The 16,110-nt window shown below is 43.3% G+C and overlaps 1 protein-coding gene across 2 annotated transcripts; it reads right to left on the reverse strand.

The window, feature by feature from the left end:
* Positions 1–31: 31 nt before the first annotated feature.
* LOC101735816 (brahma-associated protein of 60 kDa) lies at positions 32–5,497 on the reverse strand. 2 transcript variants are annotated; one of them, XM_038013415.2, is made up of 6 exons: positions 5,146–5,497; positions 1,342–1,768; positions 1,150–1,232; positions 468–1,067; positions 287–397; positions 32–209 (listed from the first exon to the last, which is right to left on the reverse strand). In XM_038013415.2, exons 1-6 carry the CDS (start codon positions 5,290–5,292, stop codon positions 51–53), a joined length of 1,527 nt encoding a protein of 508 aa, XP_037869343.1. In that variant the 5' UTR covers positions 5,293–5,497; the 3' UTR covers positions 32–50. The 2 variants fall into 2 exon arrangements, with proteins under 2 accessions (XP_037869343.1, XP_037869342.1); XM_038013414.2 differs by having other exon boundaries at positions 468–1,082; positions 5,146–5,495.
* Between the last annotated feature and the right edge of the window lie 10,613 nt (positions 5,498–16,110).

A 16,110-nucleotide genomic window follows, 5' to 3' on the forward strand; every position in this document is an offset into this window, starting at 1 on the left:
AAGAGCTATTAAGTGAAATGAAAGTCCAGAGTTGGCGGGTAAGAGTATAATTAAAGGAGCGCGGGGCGCAGCGCCAGGTCGAGGTCGCGGCGGCGGGCCAGCAGGCGCGCGTGCAGGTGTCGCGCGGCCGCCTCGCCCGCCCAGCCCGCGCAGTAGAACTGTGCGCGCCGCTCCTCCTCCGGGTTGCCGCTGGCGCCGCCGCTCATGCTCTGCAACCCAGGTCACGGTGCTCACGTGGAGAATAATTTTTTTTAGCTTACGTTAATAATTTAATGTGATCACTGACCTTGAGGTCTCTGGACTGACTGACGAGCCACTTCTGGATGAACTGCTGCGGATCCTTGCTGAAGCTCAAGAAGAACTCGCGGTTTGTTTTCAACTGGTTGATGGTGTCCACCTGCAAGTCGACGGCGCCAGTCAGAGAGGGCGGGGGGCGGGGACGGTGCGGGGGCGGGGGTCGGACTCACAGTCTCGTGGATCTTGGAGTCGAGGCCTTGGATCTCCTGCTGGTTGGCGGTGCTGAGCAGGAAGTTGTTCATCTGCGCCTTGAGCGTGTCGTCCACCTCGACGTCGATGTCGTAGCAGGCGGTCTGCTTGGCGTCGTGCGGCGGCTCCACGGCGATGACGTGGTTGATGACGATGGGGTCGGGCGCGTGCAGCAGGGCGCCCAGGCGCGCCGGCACCTCGGCCAGCTTGACGCGCGGTGCCCCGAAGATCTGCTCGAGGTAGCGGTCGCAGGCGATGTACTCGCGCTCGTGCGGGTCCTGCAGGCGGTGCGTCTTCACGTACTGCCACAGCGCGTTCACTATGACGGGCCGCGTCTGCGTGTGCACGCCCAACAGCCGCGCCAGCCGCTGGTCCAGCTTGAACTGCAACGGCTGGTAGTCCAGCAGCAGCAGGATGGTGCACCGCACGTTCTTGTAGCCGGGTCGCTTCACCTGGAAGCCGTCCGTCTCCTGCGTGGTCACCGTGCGGTGCCACTCCACGAGGTGGTTGTCGGGCCCGTACAGATCTTTATCGAGTTCTATCACCAGAGACTTGAAGAACGACGAAAACTTCCGCTTCACCTGCAACGGGACATTCTGTGCTGAACGTTTAATGAAACCCATTCACGAGGAGCGTCCGGGGCCACGAGCGCGTCGCACCAACCTTGTTCGGATCGTTCTTGGAGTCGTCGAGCAGACGGCCCTCCACGCGCAGCTCCCACGACGGCACCGCGTTGTCGCCCTGACCTGCGCCGCCCACAAGCCAATGTATCAATAAGTTCAGCGCGGTGGTGCTGCCGGCAGCGGCGCGAGGCTTTGGTATTCGCTACCAAATAAATAAATAGAAAATACAAACCGGGGTAGAACGTGTTGGAGATGAATATTCGAAGTTTTCGTTTCTGTTTCATGGGGCGTTTGAGGGCTTCTTGAATGTCGAGACGTTTGCGCATTATGGTGGCGTCGAGTTTGCGTTCGAACGCGAGCAGGTCCATGTAGGCCTGCGACTCGGGCACGAGGTCCCGCACCTTCTGCGGCAGGATCTTGTCGGCGAGGCGCTTCTTGCGCTTGGCGGACGGCTGCGAGTACGCGTCGTACAGCGGCTTGTGCGGCGGCGGGTGCGGGGCGCGGACCTCACCCCCGCGCTTCTGTGCGACGGCGGAGGGGGGCGCCACGGGGGAGGGCGAGGGCGGCGCGGGGCGGGGGCCGCCGCCATAGGCCGCACCCCCCGCCGCTCGCGCGCCCCCTCCTGCCACTACGCCGCCGCCGCCGAATCCGCTGCGTGCCTGTTGACAATTTGATCTTGTTAGCATTGCAGTTTGTAAAAAAAATTGCGATGTTTATGGACCTTGTGCAGTGTCTGTCAGAGTAGCACAAATTTGGTTTAAGCGTTTTCAATCCGGAATTTTTGATGTCAAAGATGCACGTCACTCTGGTCGCCCTATTACAGATCAAATGGATGCCATTTTTAAAAAAAATGGAGCAAGATCGGCTTATCAGTAGTTACGACGTAGCTGAAAAACTGGGAATTGACCACAAAACAGGTTTGGCGCATTTGAAAAAAAACTGGGTACACGAAAAAGCTTGATATTTCGGCAAAGGCCGGTCAGGCTTAACAGACTGTGGCGAAACACGGTGTAGCTCGCAACAAGGTAATGCATTTTGTGTGGTGGGATTGGAAGGGCATTATTCATTATGAGTTGTTACCACAAGGCAGGACCATCGATTCTAAGCTCTACTGCGAACAACTGAAGAGATTAAAGCAAGAAGTAGAGAGAAAGCGGCCGGAATTCGTCAACAGAAGGGCTGTGGTTTTTTATCATGATAACGCTAGACCTCACACATCTTTAGCCACTCAGCAAAAATTAAGAGAGCTTGGAGATGTTAATGCTTCTGCCGTATGGTCTTGACCTTGCACCTTCCGATTTCCACCTGTTTCGGTCTCTTCAGAACTCTTTAGGCCAAAACCAATTGTCGCGGTATTTTGATCAGAAGCCCCAAAATTTCTATAGCAATGGGATCATGTCCCTACCTACAAGTTGGCAAAAAGTTATCGAACAAACTGGTACCTACATACTTTAGTTAAATGTAAATAAATTATATTATGAAATGTTGTGAATTTTCTTAAAACATGCGAAGAAACTTTTTCCCCAACCTATTATTTTGAGTCACAGGTTATTAAAATCGCTACAAAAAAGGTGACTGTAATTCTGGCCTAAGTCAAGTACCACAACTACTCAAACTAGCTACATAACTTAAACAACAGGTCCAAGAATTTAAGTTTTTTCAATTGCTTGTAGTAAAATCTGGATAGACTTATTGTTGTAATGGAAGAAAATAGGTAATGGAATTACATGAAACACAACCTGACGCATAATGTGAAACCACATCCAGTATTTTGAAGACTACAATGAAGTTGCTCAAATCAATCAGAATTAATCTATATCTACTTATAAAATACAATCATAACTAGTCTCAGAACTGTATTCAGTGAACTAGTAATATGAACTTCAGACAATGCATACAATCTTGACTTTATTTATGGAAAAGTACTTATATTTAACATTATGTGTATTCTATAATACTGAGATGTTACTTTAAGGAAGATTTTTGTTTTGAGTTTGTTCTTTTTTTTTTGTTTTGTTGTTGTTGTTTGTTATTCTTTTGTTAATGCACCTACCATGCATTATCTCTGCACCATCCTATGGTCGACTGGAAGAGAATGCCTATGGCATCAAATCCGCCTGTGTACAACTTTTGTTTTGTGCATAAAATATAAATAATTAAAGGAAAAAAAAATTGTATATGAAGTTAAATGATATGCCCACAATAATAATGATAATCATCTTCATTTCTACATAATTCGTACTGTCAAAAGAGCACATTTAATGTTATGAAGATCATTTAAGTGAAGTCTGGGGATAACAAATAAATCTTGAAACAACTTTCAAGTCTATAAGGGGACCTTACTAAGTTTTAAACAACAATTTTACAATTTTAAATCATCCATCACGATTCAATGAGGGAAACTCTTCCATTTGTATTACAGGCGAATAAGGGACACAAGATCTCTTGACTTCGACTCATAAGAAACCCAAGTAACTTGTTTTTGAATCATTCCTAATCCATACAATTATTTGGAAATGGCTTGGAGACTAATTTCTAAAGCTCAAGCGAGCTGATATCCCATTTGGCACGGATCCTTCTCGAGAAAGATCCTCCCGTTCAGCATCTTTGAAAGTTTTTGTTTTTTCTTCACGTAGGCTGTTGTGAGCTTGAAATCCCTGAATCTTTGAAGTGATGAAGCTAATCACCTCACATTATTTGGCTCAGAGCAAGGTCTTTGTAAAGTTATTGGAACTCTCGTTGTGCTTCAGCTGCCGTTTTCTTTCAATGAATGAACCCACTTCAGCAACACTTCAGCATGATAGAGCACACTTACTTTTTTACTTACTTACTTATTTTATTTTGTTAAATACAATAGAACTTTGATAGCTTAAACCTCAACAACATAATAACCTCTGTTAATTCATAATATTTTGTATTCCCTTCCCCTCAGTCCTAAACCTCTTCTAATTAAAATATGAAACATCTATAACTAAAACTAATAATTTCGGTGTCACACCTCAGTATCTCAAAGCTGTAGCTACGATGACCTTTGTAACTTCAATCTTACCTATGTCCATGTCATGAGTCATTGTAGATGAATGTGCAAACAGAAATGGTTCCCTGTATGTTAGGGTACATGTAGGGAATGTGAACATAAGAAAAAAAATATACCATTATTCATGGTGCTCAGAGTGATGATATGATTTAAATGACGAGCCACAAGATCCACCTGTGATTATATCTATAAGCGAAGCAAGGCCAGCTGTAAACGCTTTATGATTTTTACAGATCAATTCTTTAACACAGAGGATGACATTTTCTCCTCTTTATTTAATATTGAAAATAAAATTAATTTAAAGAGTGAATTAAATGAAATAACGAAAACAACTTTATACATAGTAATATAAATTAAAACAACTTATATAGAATAAAACAAACTTTAGTAAAAGTTTAACCTAACTTTTAGCCTTTAACCGTAAAATAATGTATGTATGTACATATGTATTAACATTTCAAAGTTACATTTGCATTTAACCTAGCTATCTCTATAAATCCTAAACAAAGCTCATAAACGAACCTCTGTAAGTAAAACCTCAATAACTCAAAATATTTAACATTTCCATTGGTCTTTAACTTATAGAGGATCTACTGTACTTGAAGTTATCAAATTTTTGTAGCAAAATTTTAATGTCACATCAAACGGTGTGGGTTTTACCACAAATTACCCACATAGGGTAATTTTAAAATAAAGTGAACATTACTTCAATAGTGATTAAATAATCGAATAATTTATTGAGTATTGTACTACAAACTACGTTACTAATAATGTCGCTGCCTACCCGTGGACGGTGAAAACCCAGTCTCAGTATTTTGTTTAGAGAATATAGTTGCCATTGGAATGTCAAAAACATGCACCAGTGACCTTTTTTTCTTATTTCGAAGCTTCTGTGCAAAGTTTGTTGCAGTATGTAAACCATTGTAAAACAATAGTTGTTTAAATAGAGCAACAAATTTTGCACATACCTAAGTTTTGACATTTGACTGGGACACTCACTGGAAAGTTAGGTCCTGGGTAGGGTCGGGGTGGTAGCGGCGAGGCAGACGGCGGCTGCGGCCCTGCGTATCTTTGTTGGGGCGGTAAATTTCCTGGAGTACCACCGGGAGATCCACCTGGACCACTTACTGGGAAACGCTGAGCCATTTTTTGTTAATTTAACCACAAGGTAACATTTACAATCTCAACTCATACACTGATTCATATAAAAATTCGTGAAGATATTGATTATTCGTATTGTTTTATATGTAAGAAGACAGATAAATTGAGACGAACACAAATAGTTAAAAGATGTTTGAAGAAACAAAATATCTGGCGCAGCGTCACAGTATAGATAAATTAGGCAAAAGAAACATAATCCATACAGCCAGAGTATTTGTAACCAAGTCCGAAATAAAGTTAAATTTTTTGGAAGTCAGATATTATTATGTTATTAATGAAATGATGAATGAATATTAATGAATTTCCTGAATAAACTAATTAACTTTTTAAAAGAGCCTAAGAAGAAAGGTTTAACTATTTTGTTTAATTTTCTCATAGTTGCACAACTATGAGAAAACTAATACTTTCACAGATGTTAAACGTTAAAAAATCATGAGTAAGCTTAAGTTGTTGAATTAACAAAAAAACGACGCAGTGTTTCTAAGTAAATAGTCTAGGTGGACTTCACGGTGGTGCTTTTGCAAACTTACGGTCGCAATGATGAAACGCGGGGTCTAAGACGCCTTCTGCCAACCCGACCTATCTAGGATTTAATTTCTAATTGAGTGTTGGAGTCAAATGTAGGTGAATGAGCTCACAGTCCACCTGGTACTAAGTGGTTAAGTGGGTGGCGCATTTATGTTGTAGATGTCTACAACATACATGCGCCACCCACCTTGAGATATAAGTTCTGAGGTATCAGTATAGTTATAACGGCTGCCCCACCCTTCAATCCGCAACGCATTACTGCTTCACGGCAGAAATAGGCAGGGTGGTGGTACCTACCCGTGCGGACTTACATGAGGTCCTACCACCAGTAAAGGTTGTTTACAATCAGCAGGAAATTTTACGCAGATGCTATGATATTAAAAGAAAGTTTTTTTTATGATTGTGGAAGTACTGGTGGCCCGGAGACATTTCCAGTTTCACAAGGACAGGTGGGCGAGCAATGTATCAGCCCGAAAGGACGGAATTTGCTAACAGCTACTTGAGCGCCTCTAAGGGAGACCTAAAAACTCAAAAGTAGCTACTGCTTCGCGAATGAATCTACTACCGGATCGGAATCGCGACCCGCTGAGAAGATCCGGCGAGAAACTCAACGGGCTGATGTTTAGGTTGCACGTCGAACTCTTTGCCGAATTCGACGTGTACGGTTATCGGAGTCTCTACCCCTAGTGTTAGAGCACAAGGCGTCTAATGCAAGGGTTATTGGATCCGATGGATCCGTAAGGACGTGTAAAAGAGGTAGGTATTATGGGTGCCACTTTTTAATATAACAACGCCAACTGTGATAGTAGGCAATATTAGAAGTCTTCACTATTTCTGTCGCAAAGAAGTCATACGTTCCGGTTTGAATCTTAGGTCACCCTCTATATTATACGATTTTGCAATTAAGTCTTACACTTCATGTTTCAAGGCACACATCGTGGGAGGAAGTATTAACATTTTGACGCGTACTAGCTTCAGTAAACACTCCTGCTTGAGTGAGCGATGCATCCGCGTGACAGCTGCTATACAATAATACATTTACATGTTTTCGTCAAGTATGAAGTTCAGTGAAAAGAATTGGCGAGCGACTGAAGAGATATTCCGCCGGGAACCGTGCTTTCTGGTCGCTCGCTAAGGCTGCAGAAGGTAACTTCTGCAGTTCTAGTCTCCCATCACTACGCAAGTCCGATAAGCAGAAGGTAAATTCAGCAGGTCTAGTCTCCCATCACTACGCAAGTCCGACAGTCTGGCCCATAGTGCGAAACAGAAGGCTGATCCTCTGGTCAAACTCTTCGCCTCGAACTCGACTATGGATGACGGGGGTGCCACACCACCGAACATCCTCCAGTGTGATAGCTCTTTGCCGGAGATCTGCTTTACACAGTGTGCAGTCAGGCGGGAGCTCTGGGCCCTGGACGTCCATAAGTCGAGAGGGCCAGACTGCATTCCTGCAGTGGTTTTGAAAACGTGCACCCCTGAGTTGACACCTGCGCTAACGCGTTTGTATCGCCTCTCGTATAGTACTAACAGGGTTCCGTCTTCATGGAAGACTGCCTATGTCCACCCTATCCCCAAGAAGGGTGACCGGTCGGACCCATCGAGTTATAGGCCTATCGCGATAACTTCCTTGCTTTCCAAGGTGATGGAGCGAATAATCAACATACAACTCCTGAAGTATATAGAGGATCGCCAGCTGATCAGCGACCGACAGTACGGCTTCCGTCACGGTCGCTCAGATGGCGATCTTCTTGTATACCTTACTCACAGATGGGCTGAAGCCTCGGAGAGCAAGGGTGAGGCTCTCGCTGTGAGCCTTGGTATCGCGAAGGCCTTTGACAGGTGGAGCCCATAGACATCTTCAACGTGAATGCGCCACCCACCTCGAGATATAAGTTCTAAGGTCTCAGTATAACTAGTCAGGTCATAAGTATTGTCACACAGTAAAAACTTTTCTTTTAGAATGCTGGCCACAAAAAAGTTTATTGAATTCGAATTTCGAATTGTTCATGAAAATAAAAATAGTATACTTTTAGAATTTTACTCATTTTTAAATATGGAGTGGACGCTTAAAGAAGACCGTGTTGCAGTTATTGCGTTGCATCGTTGCGGTTACGCGCCAATTCAAATTTTTAACATACTGAAAAATTTTAATATAACCAAAAGATTCGTTTATCGTACCATCAAACGATACAATGAAGACTCTAGTGTAGATGACAGGTCAAGAAGTGGTCGTCCTCGGTCTGTTAGGACTCCAGCAGTGATAAAAGCTGTGAAGGCGCGAATTCAAAGAAATCCCAAACGTAAGCAGAAAATGTTGGCCCTTCAGATGGGGTTAAGCAGAACCACGGTGAAAAGGGTGTTAAATGAAGACTTAGGGCTTCGGGCATATCGAAAAAAAACAGGACATCGTTTGAATGCTCGTCTAATGGACCTGAGACTGAAGAGATGCCGCGCTTTGTTGAAGCGGTACGCGGGAAAAAAATATCGGGAAATTCTTTTTTCGGATGAAAAAATTTTTACCGTAGAAGACCGTATTCCGCGTGTCCAACGAGGTCATTTTCCATCCTCGCTCATGGTATGGTTGGGAGTTTCTTATTGGGGCTTAACAGAGGTACATTTTTGTGAGAAAGGTGTAAAAACGAATGCAGTTGTGTATCAAAATACAGTCTTGACGAACCTTGTGGAACCTGTTTCTCATACCATATTTAATAACAGGCACTGGGTATTCCAACAAGATTCGGCACCAGCTCATAGAGCGAATGAAGATGCTAAGAATGTCATAAGACTGGCTGGCGGCGCGTGAAATCGACTTCATCCGGCACGAAGACTGGCCCTCCTCCAGTCCAGATTTGAATCCGTTAGATTACAAGATATGGCAACACTTGGAGGAAAAGGCGTGCTCAAAGCCTCATCCCAATTTGGAGTCACTCAAGACATCCTTGATTAAGGCAGCCGCCGATATTGACATGGACCTCGTTCGTGCTGCGATAGACGACTGGCCGCTCAGATTGAAGGCCTGTATTCAAAATCACGGAGGTCATTTTGAATAAACTTTAATGTCATAAGAATCTATGTTTTGCTAAGTTCATTTTGGTATATGAATGGTTACATAATGAATAAACTTGTTAATAATTTTACATTAAACATGTGACAGAATTTATGACCTGACTAGGTAGTTACAACGGCTACCCCCACCCTTCGAACCGAAACGCATTACTGCTTCACGGCGGAAATAGGCGGAGTGGTGGTACCTACCGGTGGGGACTCCCAAGAGGTCCTACCACCAGTGATTACGCAAATTATAATTTTTGCGAGTTTGATTTTTATTATACGATGTTATTCCTTCACCGTTTTCATTTTGGATGGGCGGAGCATCACGGTCATTCTAGACGGTGAATGCTCTGATACCATGACCATTAACGCTGGCGTTCCACAAGGTTCGGTGCTCTCCCCTACGCTTTTCATCTTATATATCAATGACATGCTGTCTTTTGATGGCATGTATTACTATGTGGATGACAGCACGGGGGATGCGCGATATATCGGCCATCAGAGTCTCTCGCGGAGCGTGGTGCAAGAGAGGCGATCAAAACTTGTGTCTGAAGTGGAAAACTCTCTGGGGCGAGCCTCCGAATGGGGTGAATTGAATTTGGGTCAATTCAACCTGTTGAAGACAGGTTTGCGCGTTCACTGCAAAGCACCCCTTTGTCATGGCGCGGCAATTCCAAGGAGTATTCCTACAACCTTCCAAGAATATTGGGATAATTAGGGTCGACATTTCGAGCGATGTCCAATTTCGGAGTAATTTGGAGGGCAAAGCCAAGTTGGTGTCAAAAATGCTGGGAGTCCTCAATAGAGCGAAGCGGTACTTCACGCCTAGACAAAGACTTTTGCTTTACAAAACACAGGTCCGGCCTCGCGTGGAGTGTGGCGGGTAGCCATCATACAACGCAAGATAATTGACAGATGCCTGAATCTCGCGTACGACATTTTCAAAATAAAGCCCATATATACAAGTTCCGAACAACAGCATTCGGACCGTCGGTCTACCGAGTAATATCACCCGCTCGGTGGAAGATCTTTCCTTTCGTCGTATATTCCCCACATGGAGTACTGCTCCCACCCCTGGGCAGGGGCTCCCAAATACCAGCTACTTCCATTTGACTCCATACAGAAAAGAGCCGTTCGGATTGTCGATAGTCCCATTCTTACGGATCGTTTGGAACCTCTGGGTCTGCGGTAGGACTTCGGTTTCCTCTGTATTCTGTACCGTATGTTCCATGGGGAGTGCTCTGAGGAATTGTTCGAGATGATACCGACATCTCGCTTTTACCATCTCACCGCCCGCCACCGGAGTAGAGTCCATCCATACTACCTGGAGCCACTACGTTCATCCACAGTGTGTTTCCAGAGATCTTTTTTGCCACGTATGGCTATGGAATGAGCTCCCCTCCACGGAGTTTTCCGAGCGCTATGACATGTTCTTCTTCAAACGAGGCTTGTGGAGAGTATTAAACGGTAGGCAGCGGCTTGGCTCTGCTCCTGGCATTGCTGACGTCCATGAGCGACGGTAACCACTCACCATCCGGTGGGCCGTATGCTCGTCTGCCTATACAGCAACAAAAAAAAGTGAATGTGATGTCAATTGTCCATACAAAATATCTATCAAACAAATCTGGCCATCAGTCTCTCTCGAAGCGTTGTACACGAGAGGCGATTAAAACTTGTGTCTGAAGTGGAGAGCTCTCTGGGGCGGGTCTCCAAGTGGGGTGAACTGAATTCAGTTCAGTTCAACCCATTGAAGACATAGGTTTCACGTTCACTACGAAGAAGGACCCTTTTGTCATGGCGCCGGAATTTCAAGGAGTATCCCTGCAGCTTTCCGTGAGTATCGGGATTCTGGGGGTCGATATTTCGAGCGATGTCCAGTTTCGGAGTCATTTGGAAAGTAAAGCCAAATTGGCTTCTAAAATGTTGGGAGTCCTCAACAGAGCGAAGCGGTATTTCACGCCTGAACAGAGACTTGCGCTTTATAAAGCGCAGGTCCGACCTCACGTGGAGTACTGTTCTCACCTCTGGGCCGGGGCTCCCAAATACCAGCTACTTCCATTTGACTCCATACAGAAACGGGCTGTTCGGATGGTCGATAGTCCCGCTCTCGCGGATCGCTTGGATCTTCTGGGTCTACGGAGGGACTTCGGTTCTCTCTGTGTTTTATACCGTATGGTCCATGGGGAATGCTCTGAGGAATTATTCGAGATGATCCCCTCATCTCATTTTTATCATCGCACCTTCCGCCATCGGAGCAGAGTTCATCCATATTATCTGGAACCGCTGCGTTCATCGACAGTGCGTTTCCAAAGATCTTTTTTGGCACGTACCATTCGGCTTTGGAATGAACTCCCTTCCACGGTGTTTTCCGAGAGCCATGACATGTCCTTCTTCAAACGAGGCTTGCGGAGAGTACTTTATGGTAGGCAGCGGCTTGGCTCTGCCCCTGGCATTGCTGACGTCCATGAGCTACGGTGACCACTTACCATCAGGTGGGCCGTATGTTCGTCTGCCTGCAAAGGCAATAAAAAAACAAACAAAAAAATCGTTTGAAAAATGAACCATTCCATCAGTATTTTCTTATGACGTTGTCACGTTCGACTATCGTCAGTAAACCGACTTTACAGACAACCGATTTTTTTTTGACAAATAATTTGCTTCAATTTGATTTGAAGACGACATTGACGACTGTTTGGGGAGATCGCGAGGATCGAAGCTATGTGAATCGTTTTATTTGGTTCATTTACTGATTCTTAAGGTTTAAATGTACCTATATCGGTGCAAGCCTGCCCAGTTAGCTAAGATTGGTTAGAGTTGACTGTTTCCTCCTGTTGCTTGTTAAAATAGTTGGTTAACTAATATATAATAAGTCCAACGCATGTCAACAATCGTTTAAGACGGTATTCAAGAAAATTAATAAACAAACTACCTAATAAGCAAACTATAATAACATCATTATCATCATCAGCCTATAGCAGTCCACTGCTGGTCTCTCCAATTACGCGCCACTGAGCACGATCCTCGGGTTCTCTCATCCAGCTCCAGCCAGCCACCCTGCACAGATCATCACTCCATCGAGCCTGAGGGCGTCCTGCACTACGTTTGTCAATTCGCGGTCTCCACTCAAGCACGCATTTACCCCAACGATTATCATTGGCCGGCTAATAAGAACAGCCCATTGCCACTTCAGCTTACTAATTCCATCTGCTATGTCTATAACTTGTCGGATCACCTCGTTCCGGATTTCATTTTTCACGAAATTTAAAATCGAACGTAATTTGTTACTTTTACAAGTTCGCTTTCGTTACACTCAAACATACAAATAAAATTAATTTATCACAAACACGTTTGATAGAGATAGGCAGCTTCAAGAACACAAGCACGGTTGAAATAATCGGAAGCAAATTCTGGTGTCTTGTAAGAATTTATGAGCAAGGATTTTTTTTGTAAAACGGCCGTTCATTTTTTTGGAAGGTTTTTGGTTCAGTGAGTTCGCCACATAACCAAGATGAATTAACTCACTGAAGTACTCATTCAGAACGGGGATGTTTGCTAATACTCGTAATCTACCACAAGATGGGAATAGCGACCAGCTGAGAAGATCCATCGAGAAACTTAGCGGACGCCGTAAAGAACAAAAAGTTTACTTGAAACGAGAACGGCTCCCCCGGACTCACACGTTTTTTTATTTCACTGATATGTTTCTATTATATTTGATATATTTTTTTAAATGGACTATATGAGTAGATGAGCTCACGGCCCCCTTGGTGTTAAGTGGTTATTGGAGCCTATAGACATCACCAACAAAAAAGCCGCCACCCACATATACCTACTTAGTCTGGCCATAAATACTGTTACAATTAAAAATAAACAAAATATTACATTTGAATTTGGAATCTGTCATTTTTATATAATTGCTCATTGAGTTTTCTCATTTTGGCGCCAACACATTGTACAATATTTTGCGATATTAAAATGGAATGGGGTGATAAAGAGAACCGAATCGCTGTGATTGCATTACACAAAGTAGGTATGGTATTATTAAAATGTTTGTGTACCGGGCTATTAATAGGTGCAATGAGACCTCCTCTGTTTGTGACAGAAAAAGATCTGGCCGTCCACGTAGTGTTCGTACGAAAAAGGTGGTCAAAGCAGTAAGGGAAAGAATTCGAAGAAATCCTGTCCGAAAGCAAAAGATTTTATCTCGGGAGATGAAGATAGCACCTAGAACCATGTCGCGTATTTTAAAAGATGACTTAAGACTTGCAGCCTATAAGAGACGTACTGGTCATTTCTTAACTGATAATTTAAAAGAGAATAGGGTGGTAAAATCGAAACAACTACTGAAGCGGTATGCAAAGGGAGGTCATAGAAAATTTTTGTTTACGGATGAGAATTTTTTTACAATTGAGCAACATTTTAACAAACAAAGTGACCGTATTTATGCTCAAAGCTCTAAGGAAGCTTCCCAATTAGTCAACAGAGTGCAACGTGGGCACTATCGGACTTCAGTGATGGTTTGGTGGGGTATTAGCTATGAAGGAATGACTGAGCCATACTTTTGTGAAAAAGGTATCAAAAAATCGGCACAAGTGTATCAAGATACCATTCTTGAGAAGGTAGTGAAGCCCCTTAACAACACCATGTTCAATAATCAAGAATGGTCCTTCCAGCAAGACTCGGCGCCAGGTCATAAAGCTCGGTCTACGCAGTCTTGGTTGGAAACGAACGTTTCGGACTTCATCAGAGCTGAAGACTGGCCGTCGTCTAGTCCCGATCTTAATCCGCTGGATTATAATTTATGGTCAGTTTTAGAGAGTACGGCTTGCTCTAAACGCCGTGATAATTTGGAGTCCCTAAAACAATCCGAACGATTGGCAGTGAAAAATTTTCCCATGGAAAGTGTGCGTGCTTCTATTGATAACTGGCCTCAACGTTTAAAGGACTGTATTGCAGCCAATGGAGACCACTTCGAATAAGCTTTTTATACTTTAAATTGTTTTATATTTATGCATTAAACTAACACATTGTAAAAGTAATAAATGTTATTTGCAATAGTTTTTTTTTGTTTTCCTTTGTCTCAGTATTTATGGCAAGACTAGGTATATACTCGTATGAGCTCTAAGTACTTAACCGTTTGTACAGAACAGTTTCATGCCGAAACGCATTTCTGCTTCACGGAAAAAATAGGCAGGGTAGAATAAAGTATTAAAATGAACTGTAATAATAATTAGTGTTGAATACGGCGCGGGCGTTCCCTCTGCTCTGCAAGCTATTCAAATACTGATGTAATGCTTCCATATATCCGAAATAAGCACAATTTTGTTTTATTTGATAGGTTTTATTTATATTTGGTTATTTAGCTTTGCGTAGGATTTTATATAATAGTAACAAGCGATTTGTCAAGAGAGAATGAAGACCAAGTCTTTTCGACCTAATTTAACAATTGAAATCAATTAATTGATAAAAACCTTTCATGGAGCGCACAAATAAAAGAGATTAGCCGGAAGGTGTTTGCATCAGCTGGATCGTTGAGAAGGTTACGAAATTTTGTTCCAACTGCCACTAAAACTGCGCTTGCACAGTCTTTACTTCTTCCAATTCTTGACTACGCCGATTCCAGCTATCCGGATCTAACCGAAACACAACATGATAAACTTGAGCGGCTACAAAATTTCTGCATAAGATTCATATTTGGGTTACGGAAATATGATCATATATCTGAATTTCGCACTAAACTCAAGTGGTTACCAATTCGCTTTCGCCGCAATACTCATGTCCTTTCATTACTATACTGTACTCTCTTTAACCCCCATACCCCTACATATCTCAAAGAACGTTTCGAGTTCCTAGGTGATACGCATAATTTTTCTCTGAGATCATCGGATAGCCTGAGACTGAAAATGCCGGTGCATTCATCATCATTCTTTGACAATTCATTCACCGTCCAGGCGGTTCGATTGTGGAATGCTCTGCCGGATGCAGTGAGAAGTGCTCCAACTTTAAACTGTTTTAAAAGAATGGTGAAGGAACACTACTTATCTGCGTAGTGCTGTTTGTTGCATCATTATCATTTATCACTTCCATACTGTTGATTTATTATGTGTGTGTAAGTATATTAGTATGTATTGTATGTAAGCATGTATATTGGTATATATTATTATATGTAAACGGTATATATCTGTTTATTGTATGTATATATTTTCTATAATAATGTATTGTCTATGGTACACCGCAACATACCTACTATATTTTTATATTTTACAGAATTTCTGTAAATTAAACGGTTGTCTGGAAGAGATCGCCTTTAGCGATAAGACCGCCTATTGTACAAATGTATGTGCTTTTTGACTGTTTTTTTAATGTAAATTGTGTTGGTGTGCAATAAAGTGTATTCTCTCTCTCTCTCTCTCTCTCTAAAATTCACACATAACGGACAGTAAATGTTTGTACATTTAGTATTGCGTAGTAATAAGTGGTTCATAACGTGAACACGCTTACAGCGGCTCGTCCGCGGCGCGCTGTAGCCGGCTGTAGGTCATCTCTAGGACAGTGCGCGGACTGCGGAGACCGCTCCACTATCAGTCGCGTTATCGCGGTGACGCGCGTGACGCTTGCCCGCAATATTATATTCACTACCACATTAATGTCTTCCACATTACTCGAGTCCGGCGGCGGATCGGCGCTGCGGCCCTTCAACCTGCAGCCACACACAATACGCCTAGTGGCCTAGTCGCCCACTACATGAGCCGTTGCACAGCTGCTGCTGCTAGTTGGTTACCTGTAGAGCCAGTGCTTAATACACAATTGTCTTTTTAGGGTTTTGCGAAACTTTAAGGCCTTACTTTTGTTCTTTGTATCGTTAGCGTCTTCAGACGTAAACATGTACTCCTTGTCAAAAGGTAATCATCGTATAATTATTTTTTAAATACAATACATTTAATTAAATTCAAGGATGCGTCAAGATATAAATAAGTACTTCTTGTACGTAAGCTTCCTGTGCTTCGCCACAGTAAAGGCGGTGCGGAGCCCGGCGGTCACAGTGTACGACCTTCAGGCATTAAAAACCAAAGTAGAAGTCCCTATCACATTAACTAAATACAAGGTGTCACCGGCCTGCCATTAACTGAGGCTATAAAGGCCGCCGAGGACAAAAAGACGTGGAGAAGTATAGTTCATCTTCAAGCTACGACTTACACGACCTTCAGCAATGAAGAGGACGAC

This window comes from Bombyx mori, chromosome 10, assembly GCF_030269925.1.
Source record: "Bombyx mori chromosome 10, ASM3026992v2".
In the NCBI taxonomy this organism is placed as follows: domain Eukaryota; kingdom Metazoa; phylum Arthropoda; class Insecta; order Lepidoptera; family Bombycidae; genus Bombyx; species Bombyx mori.

Coding starts and splice junctions, on each gene's coding strand:
- LOC101735816 (XM_038013414.2), bottom strand. CDS start 5,292: ATGGCTCAGCGTTTCCCAGTAAGTGGTCCAGGTGGATCTCCCGGTGGT. Junction 1,769..5,145: donor ACCCAGGACCTAACTTTCCA/GTGAGTGTCCCA, acceptor AATTGTCAACAG/GCACGCAGCGGATTCGGCGG. Junction 1,083..1,149: donor CCAAGAACGATCCGAACAAG/GTTGGTGCGACG, acceptor CGTTCAGCACAG/AATGTCCCGTTGCAGGTGAA.